At 38.8% G+C, this 20,612-nt stretch overlaps 1 protein-coding gene across 1 annotated transcript in view; it reads right to left on the reverse strand.

The window, feature by feature from the left end:
* DHRSX (dehydrogenase/reductase (SDR family) X-linked) overlaps positions 1 to 20,612 on the reverse strand; it is a 134,378-nt gene that overhangs the window by 110,384 nt on the left and 3,382 nt on the right. Inside the window, exon 2 of the mRNA XM_009889442.1 lies at positions 10,780 to 10,848. Coding sequence (XP_009887744.1) covers positions 10,780 to 10,848 — 69 coding nt within the window. The remainder of the gene's footprint in view (positions 1 to 10,779; positions 10,849 to 20,612) is intronic.

Here is a 20,612-nt window from a genome sequence, read left to right on the forward strand (position 1 = left end):
GCTGCACTGGACCCAAACTCCCCACAGCACATGCTTCTTACCATGGCCTGAAGGAAATTAATTAAATTACCTGTCCTGGCCTCATCCCTAAACTTGGGGCTGGTGGGTAGCACTGCTCTAGCTGAAGTGAGAGACCAGCCCTCTTGCATCCAGCTTCTGAAAATAACCCCTATGCAAACACTTTGGAAGCACAAAGGCACGGCTTTATTTCAGAATATCACCCTCAGAAAAGAAGGTAAAATTACATTTAAGAGACAAAGGATATAGCTGCTAGATTTTCACACAGCCTAAGAATGGTATTTCTGGACTACCCTCATGAAGTTAACTTTGGTGCCAGCAATTTACATCACCTGGTGAGTTCTTCTTCATCTAAATGGAAAAATGACTAGGTAAGATCCCTACTGCAGACACCCACGGCACAAGGCTGAGACCCTGGGCTCTGCCCCAGGCTGCCGCCTGGACAGCCTGCCTGCGAGGAGGCAGGAGGCAAACCTGAGAGCTTGGACAACATGAAGGACCTCTCAGCTCAGCTCCAGCCAGCTCCCCAAAGCTGCTGTGGCTACGTTGTCCTTCCTGTCTCCATACACATATGCTGCCAGAATAGCCAGTGGGAGCCAGCAGAGCTACTGGGTGCCTAATGCACCTTGGGGCCCAAATCTCCTCCAATAAATGCAAACATGAGCCTAAGTTCTCTACTTTTGACTGCACTGAGATGAAGAAAAAGTCCACGCAGCTCTGCTCTGCCCCACACAGCAAATGCAAGTTGCTATTCTCTGGCGCCCTTCCTCCAGCACCGTGCAGTGTTACATCGTATGCTCTGCTCACCCACGCCACTCGAGGTGGGGACAGGCAGAATGATACCCTCGGTAACGTCATTTTCATTACTTGAAACTCAAGATTTATCAGACTTAATCTCTGCATATACCCAGCTTGGTTAACATGAATGCACCAATTTGAATTTCAGATTTATACAAAAAGTCACTCTTTGGCAGCTAATTGGATAATATGTAAACACTTCCACAAATTGTTCTCTTTTCCAAGAAAAAACAAATATACTATTTTATCCTGCTAGAAGGATACACAGAAAAGGATGCTGCTTTCTGAATAGCGTGTTTCCAGAGATACGATTCAAGCATTAAAAAAAAAAAAAAGATAATAAAAAAAAAATCTATATTCTGTCTGTAGGACCACCTGAAAGGGTATCTGGAGAGGCAAACACAATGTAGTTATACATCACCAGTAGTTGTCAAGGTAACTACAGGATCATGATTCCAGACCAAAAAATAATTTTGTATATCTTCTAAGATAACGGTCTTCAGCCAGCCTTCTGAGATCATCTTCACTGGAGCAAGAGCCTCAGTAAGATTCTCAGGAGAACTGCTCACTACGTCAGCCGTGTAAGACATGCACCAGTTCTACACCAAATAAGCAGATTTTTTGACATCTCTCTCTATTACCTATGGCCCATGGTTTCCAAGCATAAGGACTTCATGGCACTGGAGATATGCTTTGCCTTCTGCATTCAGAAACAAAGTCTTAAATGGAATTCCATTTGAAGATTTCACTTAGCCTGGGACCAAACAATTAATTTTGCATCATCACAAAGTAAAAAAAAAACAAACCAAAAAACAGATTGATGGAAAGTAGGCTCAGATTCACATGAAAGAAGTGTTTTCCACAGGACATTTCCATTTTGTGCCATTTTTAAAGCAAAATTTCATTTTAAATAAAATCTTTGCAAAATTCTCTTTAAACAAAAAAAGAAATTCCTTTATAGCACATATTTGCAAATCAACAGAAAGTTTTGATAACCAGCAGCTTATTAACTCAAGATTTTAAGATCTAGGTTCTAAAACAAAGATTGTCTTTGATAGCACAGTAGTCTGGGACATAAGAAACCCAGAACGAGTTGGGATGAAAAGCTTTTGATCTGTATTGATCCAAACACAAACTACCACATTTCAAGTTAATCCCGTCTACAGGCAGGGGCACTTTCCCAGATTTATTTTGCAGATACAAGTGCAAAATATGAAGAAAATGTTTTTCTCTCTCTTTCACCAATAAACACTCCTGTCAAAACAGACACATCTCTAGGAAATATTCTGTCTTCATGAAAAATTATTGCAATTAGGGCCATGGGATTTTTGCATGGACTGACTTTCAAGTGTAAAATATAAGCTAGGAGAAAGCTTGCAAGATTTTAGGTTGAAAAATTAACTTTTTACAGACCTCCAGTTCAGGAGCCTCAACCTGCCATGACAAAGTTTTGAACAGAAGAAACTGCTTTTTTCCTTATACTACGTTTTCTTTTCCCCACCTCCAATACATACATCTATTTTTGCCCCCCCCGCGCCGATATTCCATCAAATTCCTAAAGAGAAAGAAGTAGAGACACCATACCACTTAAATGAGACCCATGTTCCAGGAAGCTGTAAATTATTCAAAAAAAATGTGCAAGTGTGTGAGCCTAAGTGAACTGAAGTAGAATGAGAGGAAACACAGAACAACTGCAAATCTTGGCGAGAGCCATTGAGATCTCTCTCCCTCCACAGGCCCACACCTTTTCCATGCTTGGGAGGTAAAACACTGGCAAGGATTATTTTTCAACTAGGTCAAACTAAATGATGGAAAGATGATTTGATTTATTTTGTCTCCTCAAGTCACATCAGTTGTGAAGAGCTACTCCTTCCAAGCAGCCTGAAGTCAACAGTAATCTTGGTAAGAGAAGACAGTGGCAGACATAGTATTAAGACTAAATACAGACTAAAACACAGCTGGCCATTATCTTGGAGAAATTAATCAGGTGCTGGTAACAGTTCACATCACCTTGTCCAGAAACATTGCTTTGATATAGAAGGAAAAATTCAAATCCATACATGATTATTAGACATCTAATGATTCTCATGTTAGCTGTTTTTCTTAATTCAAGAGTTCATCAGTCTCCTCAGGAGTATTTCTTTTTCTTCTTACAAGCAAGATTTTCTAGCATCAAGTACCAGAAAAGACTATAAAAAATGCTCTGGCATTACACATTTCCTGCAAGCCTTTAAATAAGCTGAGAAGGGTTTCAAAGTGCACATGAGCATGTTAATTTCCATTCCAAATGTGAAAATGTGGCAGAGATGTCATTTGTCATGTAATCTTGAACACATTTTATTTGAAACTTGGATTTTAAAATTTAGGCCTTAATATTAGTCTATGCCCCGCATAGAAAAAGATAACAAGAAGGGCAAGTTGCTCCAGAGTCATGGACAATATTTCCTGGCCTTTTCACACAGATTATTGCTCTCAGCATCAGTGTTCCTACACTTCTTCCCTCTCTTTCCACAGAATGGGTTTTACACTGCTCCAAAGTTCCTCTCAAATGCCCATTTTTTAAGACTGCATTATGGTCAAATTATTGCTGTCCTTACCACTATCTGTTACCAAGAGTCTTATTATGGGCACTGTAAAAACACTGATACAATTCCTTGAAGACCCTGCAGCCCAGGAATCTGTGTACGGTACAGTATTTATAGTCAGGGCTGGACAAATGAAGCAGAGAGGGTTTCATGTGGTTTTAGCTGCTAAAATTTCATAGACTTACAGAGTTACAGGGTGGCTGAGGCTGGAAGGCAGCTCTGGAGACTGTCCAGTCCCAGCCCCTGCTCAAGCAAAGCCACCTGGAGCCCATTGCCCAGGAATGTGTCCAGATGGTTTTTGAATATCTCCCAGGATGGAGACACTGCAAACTCTCTGAGCAACTTGTGCCAATATCCAACAGCCCATATGCTAAGCAAAAAAAAAGAAAAAAAAAAAAAAAAAAGAATTTTCCCATTTTTAAATGGTATTTATTGCATTTCAGTTTGTGCCCATTGTCTCTGGTCCTGTCACTGAGCACCACTGGGAAGAGCCTGGCTCATAACTCATTTAAGAATTGGGACATCTATTCAGAGCTTCGACTCTTTGTCATTGAAAAATGGCCCTCGAAACACAAGTTAAGCATGGACACACTAGTGTTGGCCCTTCAGAGGTGCAGAGGCTCCTGTCTGGCTGCGCTCACTCTGGAGCCTCACCGTACAGCTGCAAGGACAGAGCTAACAAGGAAAGACCAACATTGCCCGCATGCTCAGGTAGACCACAGTCTGGTGGTTCATGTGCAGCTCACACCTGGAAGGTTACACACACAGCCCCTAAGTGCTTCAAATATAGGCTCTTCTTTTCCCATGTTTACTTCAGGCTGCAAGTTCTCCGTGCTCCTGGCAGCTCGATCTCTAGCGCAGATGCCAATGGCATTTGCACAGAAAATATTCTACTCGTTATAAGCAAATTAATTTCTAAAGCCCTACATGTGACCCACGGAAGCTTGGACTACATAAAATAGATCTTGGAAGAGAGATATGAAAGCATTCAAGAGAGAAAACAAATTGCCTCTTTCTTGGCTTTGTCTTTCAGTATTCCCTGGCAATTTTCTTGAGAACAGACAAGGTCTGGAAATAGCTCACGCAACCCGCATGCAACTACTGCTCCAGCTGGAAAAAATAATGGCATACTATGGAAGGTGTCAAACCCAGGAACACCTCTATCCAGCCACTGCTTGACATCGTGGCTCTACAGGTACAAAAAAGAGGATCAAAATCCTGTAAAAGGATTTTTTCAGGCCATGTAGAGGCAATTTCATTTTGAAATTCCCTTTCTCTGGTTTGCCTTCAGTAGGGCAGCACAATCAGCAAAATCCTAACCTCAGAGCTCCGGTCCCATTAGTCACACAAAGCTTCAGTGATTTACAGTCAGAAAATCATTTCAAGACATCTGAAAGGACTTTGTTATTCTGCCTACAGCTACACCTGTGCACTTCTTTGTCTGTAAGTTTCAATTAGAAATAATTTAAATAAGAGAAAATCATGTATCCTGGTGGCAGAGCCTGTTAATGAAATACGTTTCACATTTCCAATGGAAATGGGAATTTAGGAAACTAACAGGCAGAGCTTGTGCTTGCATTATGAATACATTTTATATTTGAAAGACTATATCCATCTCACTATCCAGCTCTGCAGCTCATCTTTAGCTCTGAGAACCACATTCGTATTGCTCTTAATGTCTGAAATGCCACCCTGTTAAGATGACAACTCAATTTCTAAGGTGTCTTAAGGAACACAAAAAATAGGGGATCTCTATTGTTTTGAATGTCTGTAAGCACTAAGGAAAAAAATCCTGTAACATGTTACACTGACAGTCAAAAGGAAAACAAAAAAGACATGAGCAAGCAAGCAGGCTTAATGAATTTAACCATGCTTTTGCATCAAAGTATGATGTAAAACAAACAGAAAAGCAGGACAACTGATTTGCAAACTATTCACCCAAATGATTTTATCAGAGGGCTCTGGAGATACCTTTCTGTGTATTAAAATCTTTCTTGCTTAATACAGAGCAAAAAGTCACCAACTTTACTGGGTAAGGGACATAAGTGCTATGAGCACACAGAAACTGTATTAGTCCCTGCGTTATATTCTTAGGCTCTAAAAAGGGGTCTTCAGTCCTTTGAGCACATGGAGGATCCAGTCTTTACAGACTTAGATTAAGTTTAACACATTCAATATTCTTCAAGATTCAAGTATTTTCATATGGCTTGAATATACTTGATACAACCATAGATGAGGCTACAGAAAGAAATCTTAACGTTTAGGCAAGGTTCTTATACCCGCCATAAAGTGACAAAGCAGAAGAGCTGCACAGTTCCACGCAGGGTTCCACAAAGTGGCGTACTGTCAGACCAAGACTTCTTTACTTCTCACTCATATCACCACTCTGTCTTTCAAGATGTCTTCATGAGCCTGGTGTTTTGTTGTAGAACTCTAACTGAGGGCAGTCCTTGACTTGCCAAAGCTAAATACTGGAGATAATGCACCAGCATGAAAAAAGAAACCTCAGAGATGGAAACTGCACTGTTATTGCTAGAAAATTCTTTAAACCAATCCTACAGGTCTTTCAGCATCCGCAGTGGTAGAGAAAGGATATGCCAATAGCAGGATGTGGTAGAAGGGGCAGAGTAGACACATCAGCTCTTGCCACAAGCTCAGGATGTTACTCTTTTACACCTCAAAACTACAACATGAAAATGAAATCTGACACAAGCAAATATAAACTCACACATGCTTATGAACACTTATAGAAAATACAACTCAACCACAAATATTTTCTACTACTTTTGACCAGTTGGATGATCACTTCCATAACGACATCTTTGACACACCATGTCAAAGAAAAAGTCTCGGGTGACGTTTTTGCATGTTCTAACAAGTCATGGGTCTTTGCTGAATTGGCTTACACAACTGTAGCCCATGTGCTGGGAATACCACCATTGGCTCTTGGGCAAAAACAAATAGAAAAGTTGGGGAATTTGGGAACTCTCAGCAGCTGGCTTTCTCTAGCCTTCAGAGAATTCCAACAACAAACAGTCTGATACAGAGTGGAAAAACATGGACTGTTTTGTTAAAACTGGTACCTGACATACAGCAAGTGTCAGTGGAGTAACCACCCATGAGTTATTCTGCAGTTATGCTGGTTACCTATTGGGTAGATTCTCTCTTCTATTTTTTGGGTAAACTCTTCGATCTCAGATCTCTAATAACAAGGAAAATCTCCGTGCTCATTAGCAGGTTACATTGCAAAAGGGAGCAAGAGACCTTCTCATCTCCTTATTCCCTGGCTGAGCCATATATATGTAGCACAAACATCCCAAGAGAAAGCTCTGGGAAAAAGCCAGGCTTGTTGAATGCATGTGAATTGCAGTGTTTCAAAGGTGATATTGTTCCTCCTACTGCTTGGCCCACACTGTCTTGATGTGGGTCAGGCTGTAAATGACACAATTTGGTTGCCACCGTGCTAACCTCTGCATTCCTCTGACTCCGAGGGAGAAAGTCTCTTCTTCCTTTCTCACCTGGCTTCAAATGGAAGCCTCATGAATGCTGTGGATTTAGTGCGTAGTTTTATAATTGTGGTTTTATTTGAATTGCCACAAAAATGTTGGGTGAGATTAAACACAGGCTTCTCCTTTTGAAGAGGTCTGTGCTTAATATGACTTTTACACCCTGTTTTCTCACTAACTTTTAATTTTTTTTTCTCCTTTGAGTCTACTTGCAACTCCAGCTCCTACACTGCAGTTGTGAGAGCCTTTCCTTGGTACTGTGCTAAGTGATATTTATGCATAAACTTTTGCTAATTGCTGATTCCATTGGCATTCATGAACCTACGATGGAATGAATGAAGCTTTCATTCATGTTTATATATTAGTTTCCAGCATTTGTATGCTTGTAATCATCAGGCTAAAACCAGCTTTCATTTGCAGAGACGTAAACTGAGGGTAACTGAGTCAGGAGATATACTCTATTATGAACATGGAAAGATTTTTTCCAGTATCATTGAGAGTTGAGTTTATCACAGAAACTTCCCAATTCCACAACTCAATGTAGTTTATTCAGGACTGGTAACTACAATTATGGCTACATTAACAAGCGGTTTGGATCAATAGGAGTCAATCTCTAGAGCTCATTTTGTGCTGGACACCTGACACAGGCACTTCTACAGGTCCCTGGGACTCTTTAGTTCACATAAGCTCGAAGTTCGCTCCCGTGCACTAATGCTCTGTTACTGCTGTAGCTCACCTCTCAGGTTAATTCTGTCCAAAGAGAATGAACGTCAGGAACTGTGGTGCCCTTCCTGATGCGAACCCGTGCTCAGCAAGCGGGCGACAGTTGAGCATTGCCTGAAAAGCGCTCTCCTGATCTAACTAACGAACACACTAACACAGACACACCCTATCCGTAAATTACAGACTTACACAATTAGAATATCTCTGTGGTAATCCCTAGCTATCAACAATTTTCCCAGCCATATAATTGCTACTATTAACAACACAAGTTCCCAATTTAACAAATGGAAGCAAGATAAATGCCCACATCATTCTGGCTTCTCCCAGCTTTATGATTCAGAGCGTAGCAATCTGTTGCCCTTGGTCTTTTGGAAATAGTGCCCATGGGATAATTTTAATGACAATGCAGCACTTCTCATCTGTTCTGGATATCTGAGGACTTTGATTGCTTTATCATGGAGGAGGTTCTGATGGTCAAGTGAATTGGGTCTACCACGTCCCAAGGACCTGTACCTTACTCTCTTCCAATCAGCTGCCCATGTCCTTCCTCACTGTTTACACTTAGCAACAGGTAACTCAGCACAGAGACCCAAAACCAGGGAAGACACCTAAACAGTCTGGAATCAGCAGGGAGAGGAACCAAGGAGGTTTCTGATGTAGCACCATGGAAGAGGACGGGTGGTAAGAAGAGGTGATGTGATATATTGCTTAGATTTTCTGTGTCCTACAAGGCATTGCTGCCTTGTAGGGGAACAGCCACAACTGCTTTCCTCTCCAATATTCCACCATCTTTTGGCATTGGCTCTGGTTTGAATGCCTCTAGCATGGAAAAGTGGGCTTCCTCCCTCCCTGTATTCAGAAATTTGTCAGTCCTTTCTTCACGTCTTGCCATGCTGCTGCAAAAAAGCATCGCCTGTGTGCATAGTCTTTTTATTATTATCCTTTATCCTCTCTGAAACATGTTACTGCTTATCGGCTGCTTCATAGGAATCAATTATGTACATGTTTTGAATCTGACTTGTCCCTGAAGTGTAGATTATGTCAAGAAAAACTACTTACTCTTAGATAGCAGACAGTGCCACAGACAGTGGGACAAGACGTAGAAGGATGCTATCGCCTTAAAAACACTGTAATTACATGCATTCAACAAGCCTGGCCTTTTCCCAGAGCTGTCTCTGGGGTTGTTTGTGTTATGTATGGCTCAACCAGGCAACAAGGAGAGGACAAGGTCTCGGTCCCTTTTGCTGTCTAACCTGCTAAGAAACAAGGAGATTTTCCTTCTTATTAGAGATCTGATAGGATAGCAAACTGATGGCACCCACTCATATAGTTTGTCCATAGCAAAAGAAGGACAGCTATATTATCCTAATCCTTGATCATACTGGCTGCCGAGCAATACTGTTTTAAGTAGTTCTCCTTAGAGTCCAATATTCCAGATGGGAACAGTTTCTGTAAGCAGTTTTTTTCATATGGGCCACAAAAAATTATCAAAAAACCCCATTCAGGATAATTGATAATGTTTTTATGCAGCGAATAAACAGATATTGAACTGCAGCTTTTGAAAAGGTGATGCGTCCACACAGCCTAGTCTTGGTCACAGTATCTGCACACACATTACAAAGCAAAGTGCAAATCCAACACAGGACTGCTGCTTAGACTTGCACAAGTCCTTTGTACAGGATAATGCACTTGTAAATACAATTAGCCCCCAATCAGTAAGAAATTCTGAAAAGGCAATACTCTTCCAGTTCATTTTTAGGCCAAATCTACCAGGACCTGAGACTACTAAAGTCTCAGACATTATAATTACAATAAGGAACAACTTCAGTCAACTTTAGATACACTTTTAGCTTCCTCAAACTGCCAGTTGTATCTTGACAAAGTTTATAACTGAAGGTTAGAGCTTACTTCATTCAGAAAATCAAGAAAGACTGAGGTGCTAGAAAAGCCTGTGATCACACAGATGTGAGAAAACAAGACAGACCCTGGTTTATTCAGCTTCGTGCAGGTCACGTGATGTAATTAATTCCAAATGGTTTTGGTCTCTGTACAGAAACTTCCAGCAAAAGATTTAAACGATGTAATAATTACCTTTTTCCTTTCATGATCCTTCTGACTATGTTTTAATTTATGACGCTTTTAACTAGCATACATGTATCCGGAGGCTATGATGGGTGCACATTTATTTAAGTCAAAAGATAAATCTTAATGAAAGGGTTTTTTAACACAATAATTAACGTATTTTGATCATCATAACAGTAATTATTAGAGGCACAAGAACAGAATGAGATCTCAGAAGAAGCCATGAAGATCCTAAATAGGGTGGAGTAGCAGCGCTGCCCTATTATTTTGCCAAGAACTGATACATCAAAGTGGCAGCAGTGAATCATCACACACTAGTAGGAACTACACCCAGTGAATGCAAGAGATGGAAATATTAGATGCACTAACCTCCATCATACATTGCAAATTATAATCGCACAGCAGATACAGCGCGCAATATGCCTTTTCTCATAGTTACCAAGCTATGCTCTCCTTATGCCTCCCCCAACATGATTGCTCCTCAGACAAAAAAAACCAAAAAACAGAAGAACCACAAAAACATAGAAATTTTGGCTTGATATAAAGGTCCATCCATTTTTAAGAAAACAGTTTTATTTATTTTGTGATGGATTATAAGATCTCGCCATGTGTCAAATAACACAATTGGGCAGCCTTGTTCTTTTAGAGACTTCTTCCCTCCCCCCAAAAAAATCACTTTTTTATGGGATTACATACACAATGGGAGCAAAGACCAGCAATGAAAAAGAGCACACCCACTCTTACCTGCTGTCCTCCTTCCCTTAGCAGAAATGACTAGTATCCTGATTTTCTGCCCAGCTATTAAATCATTGTGCCCATACTCACACGCAGGCAGACTGTAACTTGCAGACAACCCTTTTGCAATGACTACAGTAAAGAAGTCAAAACTGAAAACATTTTTTTTAAATATCCCACCCATTTTACCCTTGTGTCAAATTTACTTTCAGAATTAGTTTCCCCAAACTAAAAGAAGTTTAACAATACACAAGGGGATCTCATATAAAAGAAGATGCCAGCAAAAAGAGAGGAATAAAGAGTTCCTTAAAGGAAAGGTTATAGTATGGTACCTTTTCCAGTCAAAGTTTCTTCTTGTATTTTCCTCACTGCTTCTTGGCCCTCACTCTCACTGTTTCCAGCTGTTACAATACAGAAAATGGAAAATTAGTGAGGCAATCAACTTAAGGACAATGAATATAAGCATGCCACTATGAAAACCACAGTGTAAAACCAGTACAAAGTTTTAAGTGAAAAGGCGTGACACATTAATGTCAGTCAGCAGACGTTTTAGAAGAGGGCTGTACAAATGCACTGCTGTTCACACAAGTTCTGCCTGTTTCTCTCATTTATTCATACAAGATGTGACCATCTGCTGGCTGGACCAGCTGAACTGAGATGCGAATCTGTCAGCCAAGTGAATTACATCACATCCAGATTCCACAAAAGCTTCACTATAGTTTAGAAAGGACCTGCCCTCGGTCTTTTTCCAAATGAAGAATTTCACAGTTGGAGGAAAGGTCCCACTACCTTGGCCCAAACGCTTAGGAAAAGTTTTACAAGCAGCGACAGAAAATTAAACATCAAATAAATGTCTTTTGTGACATTCAGCTTAGGTGGACAGTTAATAATTGCATCACATTTGCTTGGCAATTGTTTTATAGTAACTTACATCAAAGGAAAAAACAGAAGCACAAGCAAAATATTGTGCTTGGTAGTACAAGTTAATTTTTTTTAAGTAAATTCAACTTTCCATTTAACCATCCACAAACATTTTCCATAGCTTCACACATCAAAATATCTATTTTTTATTACCTAAATTGCATATAAATACCGACAGTTCTTTTGAATTTTATGAAGTTTCCTTTCCAATTTCCTGATTATATAAACCTCTGGCTTGCTTTCTATGGACTTTATCTTGTGCCTCTGCAAGTGTCCTGTCCTCTCATTCACTTGCTAGCTATGCAGCAGAAATTTCAGGTTTTCGACTTTTTTTCTCAAGTTTTTTTTTTAGTAACAGTGAATCGATTCTATCAAAGATAAGGAAAGAATCACAGCATCACAGAATAAGTTGAGCTTCGAAGGGACCTCAGGAGGTCATCTGGTTCAGCCTCCTCCTCACATTAGCTGGTATGTGCTTGTATTTACTTTAAGATGTTATAACATGCTTTATAGTGCTATTAAGCTGGATTAATTTGATCTCACAGATAATGTGTTCCAAAAGTGGGAGTAAGCCCTTTGAGATAGATCATGTGTCATCCATTGGTTGCACTAGGTGAAGGTTCAGAGTACTGAACACAGATTTTTGGGACAGTCTGATGACTGTGAGGAGGTAGGCTAATGCATTCTTTTCAGGATGGAGTTTTTGCTGTGCTTCTGCAATAAGAAAAATAATTTGCAATACATGTTTGTTTTCATAATATGCAAGAGGACTCAATATTTACATAAATGTAGCCAAAACAAAGGCATTTAGCATCTCAGATACTAGAGAGAAAATAATTCTCACATAAAACCTAGAGTCATACTGGTCTATAACTGTTCTCTATAAATTTCATTAACTCTGGAATTATACTGCTCGGACTGACCAAGAAAGAAAGAAAAAAACAAAAGAAAACAACAAAGCAGACATTTGGAGTATTTTCTTCTTGCTGTTGCTTTTTTTTCTCCTTTAAAACTATCCAACCTTGTACAGAACAGAAACATTCAGCTTGATGCTAATTTCCAGATATAGATGCAGCGTCAACAAACAAACCCTCCAGTGAAACTGCCATTTCTGGGCAAATCCGTGCACAGGAGCTACGGGCAAGGGATCAATTTTCTTCACTGTTTCATCTCAAGCGATGCACCACAGTAAGATTTCAAACTCAGTGTGTTATTATAACGCATAGAGTTAGGCTAGAAACAAAAATACTTTGGTGCCAATTCTGTGAAGGTCTTATTTGGTTCCTCTTTCATTTAGCACTCCTCATGCAGAGAACAGGCTTATTAAAGCCTCCAGTGTCTTGATTTAACTCTCAGTATGTTCACTTAATTTGTTCTTTTAAAAGAGCTTGTGTTCACAACAGATTTTAATTTGCTTTATTTTGCTGTTATATAAATGGTTATTCATTAAAGCTCAGTGCCTTCCAAACGAGCTCATTTTATTCATATTTGCATATTTTTCACTCTAGACCACTGGGAAAAAATAATTATTTTGCTAAACAGTCACTTCAAATGTCTGTTTCCATCCTGATTCAACAGAGTTTGAAGACCAGATTCTGGAGCCTGAAGTACTGCAAAATTGAAATAACCTCAGTGAAAGCTGCTACTGTAATAGAGGGTTTTGAAATACTTCTTTCAAAGAAAATCCTATAAGAAAGAATAAGGACACTGAACAAACGACCAAAATCCTTAAAAAAAGGTCAAAGACACAAATATCAGAAAGATACCATAAAACTGGGAAAGTAATCTACGCTTCTGAGTTAGCTTAAGGAAATCAGCATCCCCTCGCTGAGGATGGATGGGAGAGGAAAGGGACATTGCACTGCTGCACGGCTTCTCTCCTAGTGCATCCTTTTGGGATCCTCTAAGCCAAGTGAGTGGTAGGCATGAAAAAGAACAACCTCCTTGTAAGTGCTGCATTAATTATTTGAAATTTGCAAAATACTTTTTAGGTCACCAAGCTAACACAATTGGCTTTAGGTTGGAAAAAATCAAAAATAATTTGTATCGTCTTGACGAAGATGGGTCACTGAAGGGCACAACCTTCATGCATATTGAGCAGAAGTACAGCACTCTGACCTAAGGAGGGGGACAGTTTACTATATGAAGGTCAAATTCTTACCACCATCAGCTGATTTAGATCCTCAGTAGCGTATTTGTAGTGATTCTTTTAAAAACTTTGTGATACACGGGAGAATACTCTGGCTGGACTTTTTGCCAATGATTCACCATGATCTTCATATGTTCGGCACGCCAGAATTTAGCCATTTTAAGCACTATAGCATCTGTAGCTTAAGATCTGCCTACTCTGGATTCAAGGATTGGAGGCGAGGATAAGAAAGAGAAGACAGACCGTGTTTTTTATGCAGTGAGGGAACCTGAACAAAAGCTTTGAGAAAAAGGGATTCAATGTCTTGAGAGCTTAGATCATCAAAGTACCCAAAACCATAATAATCTTGCTTTTCATGCTAATTTAAAGAGTCTATTGGGAACTCAAAATAGATATAGTTGTCTCTAGAACTGTTTAGGCAAGCTGTTCAGTGCCCCATCTGATGTTTTTCTTCTACTAAGTCCCCACAGAATAGTCAGAAATTCAGATGAGACTGATTCAAGAACAATGCTGACTCCAATCAATTTTGAAAATAAAATTAATAACATAAAAAAAATTCAAGGCTGAATGGATGCACCTGTATAAAATAAGATGTCATTTAATGACATAAAAATTCTAATTTTTAGTAAAATACTGAAACTCGTGTTGACAAAATATATGGAAAATAGATTTAAATACAACTTTTAGTAAAAAAAAAATTGACTCTCCTCTTCAACATTCATCTACACAAACACCAGAAGTCAAAGCACGTTAATCTAAAGCCACCACAGAAGTACACAGAAAAATTCTTAGCAGCAGCAATAGGCTTTGGATCTTACCCTAAAGGTCAAGCTCTGTCATCTTAATCACTTCAGTAGATCCTAACTCCAAAAGTTATTTCCAGGATTTCAATAGAATTATCACAGAGGATTGCTCAGCCTCAATAAGGATGGCAAAAACACAGCCCACAGAAACCCAGCACAGCTGGGAAACATTCACACTATCGCTAGTTAAGGGGTCCTGATAAATCTATGTGTAATCTTCATATAACATTTTTAATTTCTTTGAATGTGAAAATCTCTCCAAAAGAATGTGCTACTCATTCTCATAATTTATGTACAAAATTGATCCTGATAAAAAAGCAACATCTTTTCCAATTCATGTTTTGCAAAAATAGGAATTTGCAATCCTGATATTTCAAGGGAATGTACTGCAGGGCATTATAAAGAAATTTAAAATAGTCTATGAACAATGATACAGCCTGTAAAGTTTAAGGTTCACTGGAGAGAATAAACCCACAAATCCAAAAAGCCCTTGCTTACCAAAGTTGGCAGGGGGAGAACTTCCCGCCTTTCAGCAAGATAACACAAAAAAATCCCCACAAATAAAAATTTTTTAAGATGAACACCAAGAAGATGCAAACCACCCTGGACATAGTGGTCTGGAGAAACACCCGACCCCTCCAGCCTGGAGCACAAGAGCCACCCTGTGTATTAAGTGTATTACCAGAAGAAGCTTGGTGGTATTGTAATAAATTCTGTATAAATACCATTTGATTAAGGAGTTGCAGAGGGTGATGGTTAGGTGCCTTTGTGCACTAGAATATAAAAAAGATTTCAACTGAAAATTTGTATTAAAGTGCCTCCTCAGAGTAGCATTATGGTTGAAGGGGAACCAATTTCATTGGAGCACTGGCCTGAAGACAGGGCTTGGAAGAGCACCCAAAGCCTCAAGAGAAAAACAAAGTCCACCAACTATATTCTAGGCTGCATCAAAAGCAGCATGGCCAGCATGTCAAAGCCAGGCTGGATGGGGCTTTGAGTAACCTGGTCTAGTGGAACGTGTCCCTGTCCATGGCAGGGGGGTTGGAACCAGATGATCTTTAAGGTCCCTTCCAACCCAAACCATTCTATGACGATTCTATCAGCTGTCATTATGAGGATTATGATTTTTTGAGTGTGCACAGCACTGCACAACAAATAACATGGGCCTGAGAGAGAGAAATGACTGCCCCTAAAAAGCTCTGAGGGTGAGAAATTTGAACTCAGTACAATATAAGTGTTTTCTAAAGAAATTGATAACGTCTTCAATAAAAAAAAAAAATCTTGTTTAGGAAAAAGGAATATAGATCTGGGGTCTCCCCGATAAAACTTCCAAGTCATGAATTTGTTACTCAATAAAGCCAGATATAAAGAAGTGACCTGGTATTAAAAAAAAAAAAACAAAAAAAAAAACCCCAAACATTGAGAAAGTGATACAAAGCTTCCTTATGTCTAGAGGTACCACATGTCCTTTGTCATTCAGTTCATCATACAGCAGTCACAATTAAATACATGCCTCTTTAACATGAAAGGCAAAAGTATCATTGGAAGTGTTCATTTGAGAAAAGAAGCAAAACTGAGTCAGAAGAAGGATACTGGTTTGCAGAGAGAAAAAGAAATCATCATTCTTGCCCTAGATTTCAGCAACCCAGCTGTTCCAACAAGAAGTTAAGAATGACCCTGTTTAACAAACCAAAGACACATCCAGACAAATGCACTGTTTCCAACAATAACCCATAGCAGGTGCTTAAGGAAGAAGTATAACTGACAGCATTAAGTCTAGGAGTGATGCTTTCCGATACACCCTCCCAGTAGCAAGTAGTTTCAGAGATTTCCTCAATGAAAGGTCATACCTACCCTTTCAGTGAACCTATCTCCACTACCTCAACTAATTGCACTTTCAATTTATTCAAGCACCTGGCTGCCAAAGGGGTTTGGGACAACAAGCTCCATGATTTCATGACACACTTAATTACATTTAAAAGGTTTTGCTTCAGTGGTGGTTTTTGGTGGTTTGGTTGGTTTTTGTTTGTTTGTTTTGTTGGGTGTTCTCTACTTTGTGCACAGAGAATAATCACTTCTCATTCACTTTCTCTATACATTGCATGACATCACACCTCAGTCATCTGTTTGCAAGCCAAAGAAACTTTGTTTATTAGCACAGAGCCATCCCATTCTCTTCACCATCCCTCTCTTGTTTTTTCCAGTTTTACCAGACTCCTTTTAAGTATTTACAACAGGATGAACCAATGATTTCTACAAAGGAAGAGGGACGCTTCCTGTTCTGTTTTCATCTTCTTTCCTGCTAAGTAATAAGATTGTATTTGCCTTTTTTACTGGCACTGAATATTGAAGATGTTCTGCAGAGAGCTTTCAACAGTAAATCACAATTATTATTTTTCTGAGTGGTGGTAGTTAATTTAGATCCTATTGTTATATATTTACACTTATATATTTACAAGTGTGAGTTTTTCCCTCATATGCAGTACTTACATTTACTGACACTCAATATTTATCCATCCCTTCATAACCCAGTAATTCAATATTGTGAGATTCTTCCCTGTTCTTCATGGTAGTTAAGATTTCACAGGATCACAGGATGGCTGAGGCTGGAAGGCACCTCTGGAAACCAGCCAGTCCCGCTCCCTGCTACAACTCATTGCCCAGGACCATGTCTGGTCAGGTTTTGAGTATCTTCAAGGATGGAAACCCCACAGCATCTCTGGGCAGCCTGTTTGACCACCCTCAACGTAAAAAAAATGTTTTCTTAAGCTTAAATGGAATTTCCTGATTTTTGGTTTGTGCCCATTGCCTCTTGTCTTGTCACAGGCACCACTAAGCAGGTCTGTCTCCATCTTCTTTCCTGTCCTCATCAGGCAGGGGGACAGGAGCCTTCTCCTCACCAGGTTGAATAGTCCCAGCTTTCAGCCTCTCCTTGTATGTCAGATGCTCAAATCCCTTAATTATAAATAGTCAAATTAATTTGACTGTTCTAAGCACGTTTATGCAAAATGCATCATCTCACTGTTCACCCTTTTTTCTATGCCTGTCTTTTATAAATGTACTGAACATACATCTGTTAGACCAGGAGTCCCTTTGCTCCATCCCAAAGCTAACAAATAATTCCTAAATGTTGTTTTCTTTCTCCTAATCAGTTACTAATCTACAAGAGATCTTTCTCTTATCTCAAGACAAGCTAGCCACTTTAAAATCTTTTGGCGTGAACCTTGCCAAAAGCTTCTGAAAATCAAGATTACATTATTTTACATGGTTGTTTAATTCTTCAAAGCATTTAATAAATGCTTCATGAATAAATTAAATAAATGTCAAGAAAAACTGCACTAACTCCTCCAAAACCTATCATAACATATTTAACTCCGTATTTTTTACAATGCCTGACATTTTTTTAATATAAAAATCACACTCACTGGACTATGCACAACCTCCTTCCTAACACTGCCCAACAGTCACATTTTCCCACCTTATACTTCTCTTATTAGACAGATAGTTTAAGGTTCTATGCAGAAGATACAGGTCCAGAAATACTTTGATGCTATTGAGGGATTTTGTTTTTAATCACAGCAGCTTGTTTTAGACTGTTTTCATTTATTTTCTGATGGGTGATACTGTATTTACAATGAGTTTGTAATTATCTCCACACTATTCATAGGCACTGCATTTTTTTAGCTGTTGATTTTTCATACTTCTTTTAGAAAAGAGAGAGTGAACAGTGGTTGCCTGGTGGAAGGCAACCAGTGATGACAGACCACATTTTCAGATTGAAGACTCCAAGTCCTCATAAGGATACTTCTCCATACCTGTGATAAGCTTTTTTCCTCTAAATCATTTCAATCTCTATGCTATACATTTTGAAATGTGCAGACCGGAACTCAACACAGCATTCAAGGTGCTGGCACATGAAGGATTTATACAGTGACAAACTCATGCTGTCTGTTTTGTTTGTTTCTTTTCTTACAATTTCTAATATTTGTTTTGGGTTTTTGCAAGTTATTATGCACTGAGTTTTCATAGAACGGTCTAGGAAGCCTCAAGATCTCTCTCCAAACTGATGATGGTCAACTCAGAACCCATTATTTCTTTTTCTGGAGTTGTTTTCCCCATGTCCTCCATTTTTCCCCATATCCATCACTCCATATTGTTCTATATTGAATTGCACGTGACTTTTAACACTCAGCTTCTTATGGTCTTCCCGAAATTCTTGACACACATCCCTGGTCTTTATTACTCTGAATAATCTAATACAATTTGAAAGACTTGTGATGTCAATTTCTGCTCCTCCTCTGAAATTATATGTTGAAAGCATGGGTTCTAACACATATCCCTGTTGAACTGCAGTGGTAACACCCTCTCTACTAAAAAAATAAACATTTATGTCTATGTTCTGTCATAACATGGAATGTTACTGTATGAACGTAATGATATTTGTACTTATCCTTCAAGCTGTGTGGTGTCCTTAAGAGCGTTGAGGAATTTTGCCTTAAGATTTCTGGAAATCCAAACAAAACGCATCAACCGAAATCTCTCTCATCCACATGATGGTTGAGCTCATTTAATCAAAGTATTTTACTATGCAACACACCTGCACAGTTGATTGAGTTACATTTCTACTTGAGATTACTGCCCAAAAGAGAATTCTCTTGCTGTAAGTGTCTTTTCAGATGTTTGTCACTATTTTAATAATAGTTTCAAATGTACCAAGGAATGCCATAATGAGCTTGTTCATAAATAAGTAGTCTTAAACCACTGCCAATTATCAAAAAACCCCATAAATTTTACAGGTGAAACATTCAAAATTAATAAATAATTTTTTTAAAAGGAAAAAGTCTTTTTAAAGCTAGGACAGTGACAATCTGGAAACAGAAATTAGGAAATAGTGTTTGACAAAATTCTTACTGATTTGAAAGACTGTGCGTGGCTGTGTGTGGCTGTGTGCACATGCATAGTGTATAAATAACAGACAGCACTGTAACCTGATTACAGTGTACTGATATGTTAAAAACGGAACTGACTGACAATTATAAGACAATCTGCATGCATTTCTTAGTGTTCATACCAGAAAAAGGAAACCATCACCCACGTTTAAAAGACTGGTAACATTTTGACACTTCCTGACTATCTCTATAACTCATTCAGGCCTAACAAAACCTGGCTAAAATTAGGGAGATAAATACTTTTCTAGAAAAAAATATAACTCAAGTACCTCATACATCTATATATAGTGAGAAAAGACTGTTAAAATATCCCATATAAATTTTCAGTAATTGAAATTAAATCAAATCGTCTTTGAAAATGAACAATTGTACCATCTTGATAGGGTCTAATTATCCTTCTAAATTCACTTTGTAGTATTCTAAAGTCACTTTGTAGTATGATACAGTATAAGAATTGTCTGATTTATAGTGCAGAGAGTCCAGCTTGAAAATTGGAAACTAATGTGAATGAAAGAGATGACAGAATTATCTCTTGCTTGGTCTCCTGCAGGGCTTACAGAAGTCACACAGAAGTGCTGAGTCTGGTAATGAAACTACATTTATTACATGGCTTAAATAAGTCACTTGCATATATATAAGTATATATAATTATGAGACTGTTACATTCAGAATGTGAGCCTGTCTTAGAAAATTGTGACACTGATGCACGCAGACACTAAAGGTTGATTACACTGTCCTGAACCTGGTGTTTTGTACCAAGCAGCATATGTGTAACAAGCTGGAAAACTTGATTTTCATTCACCATTATCAGGCAGGATCATCAAAACTTCTATATCAGATATTATTACACATTTTTTCCAGCCTTCTTTTATTAATGAACTAAAAAAAAAAAAAAATCAAACAAGCTCTCTTTTTTAAAGTCAACAATTTTAACATGCACTCACAGAATCCTCTTAAAATTAAACCCCAGTGATGAAGGATGGAAGGAATATGAAGAGTTTATGCTTCTAATCCGTCTAAATTCAGACTCACAAAACTGTGGCCAATACTGTGAACCTGAGCTGAACCTACTGGGTTTTATGATTGGGGATCATAAAAATGACCGAGATGTCTTGATTTGCAGTGTCCTTATTGTTAAGAGCATAGTTACTTGTAAGAGCACACAAAACACCATCCTCAGTATCAGTCACTGGTCAGTATGCACCAAAACCAGTGTGTCATTAACCTTCTCTCTCTGAAAATGAAACTGCAACCTTATTACCAAGTACTAAATTGCACTGGAGGGAGCAGGAGCTCCTGGGGTGGCTTGAGTCTGAAGATTCACCGTTGGCAGTAGCTTTCCC

Source organism: Charadrius vociferus, unplaced genomic scaffold (genome assembly GCF_000708025.1).
Source record: "Charadrius vociferus isolate BGI_N301 unplaced genomic scaffold, ASM70802v2 scaffold26, whole genome shotgun sequence".
Taxonomy (NCBI): domain Eukaryota; kingdom Metazoa; phylum Chordata; class Aves; order Charadriiformes; family Charadriidae; genus Charadrius; species Charadrius vociferus.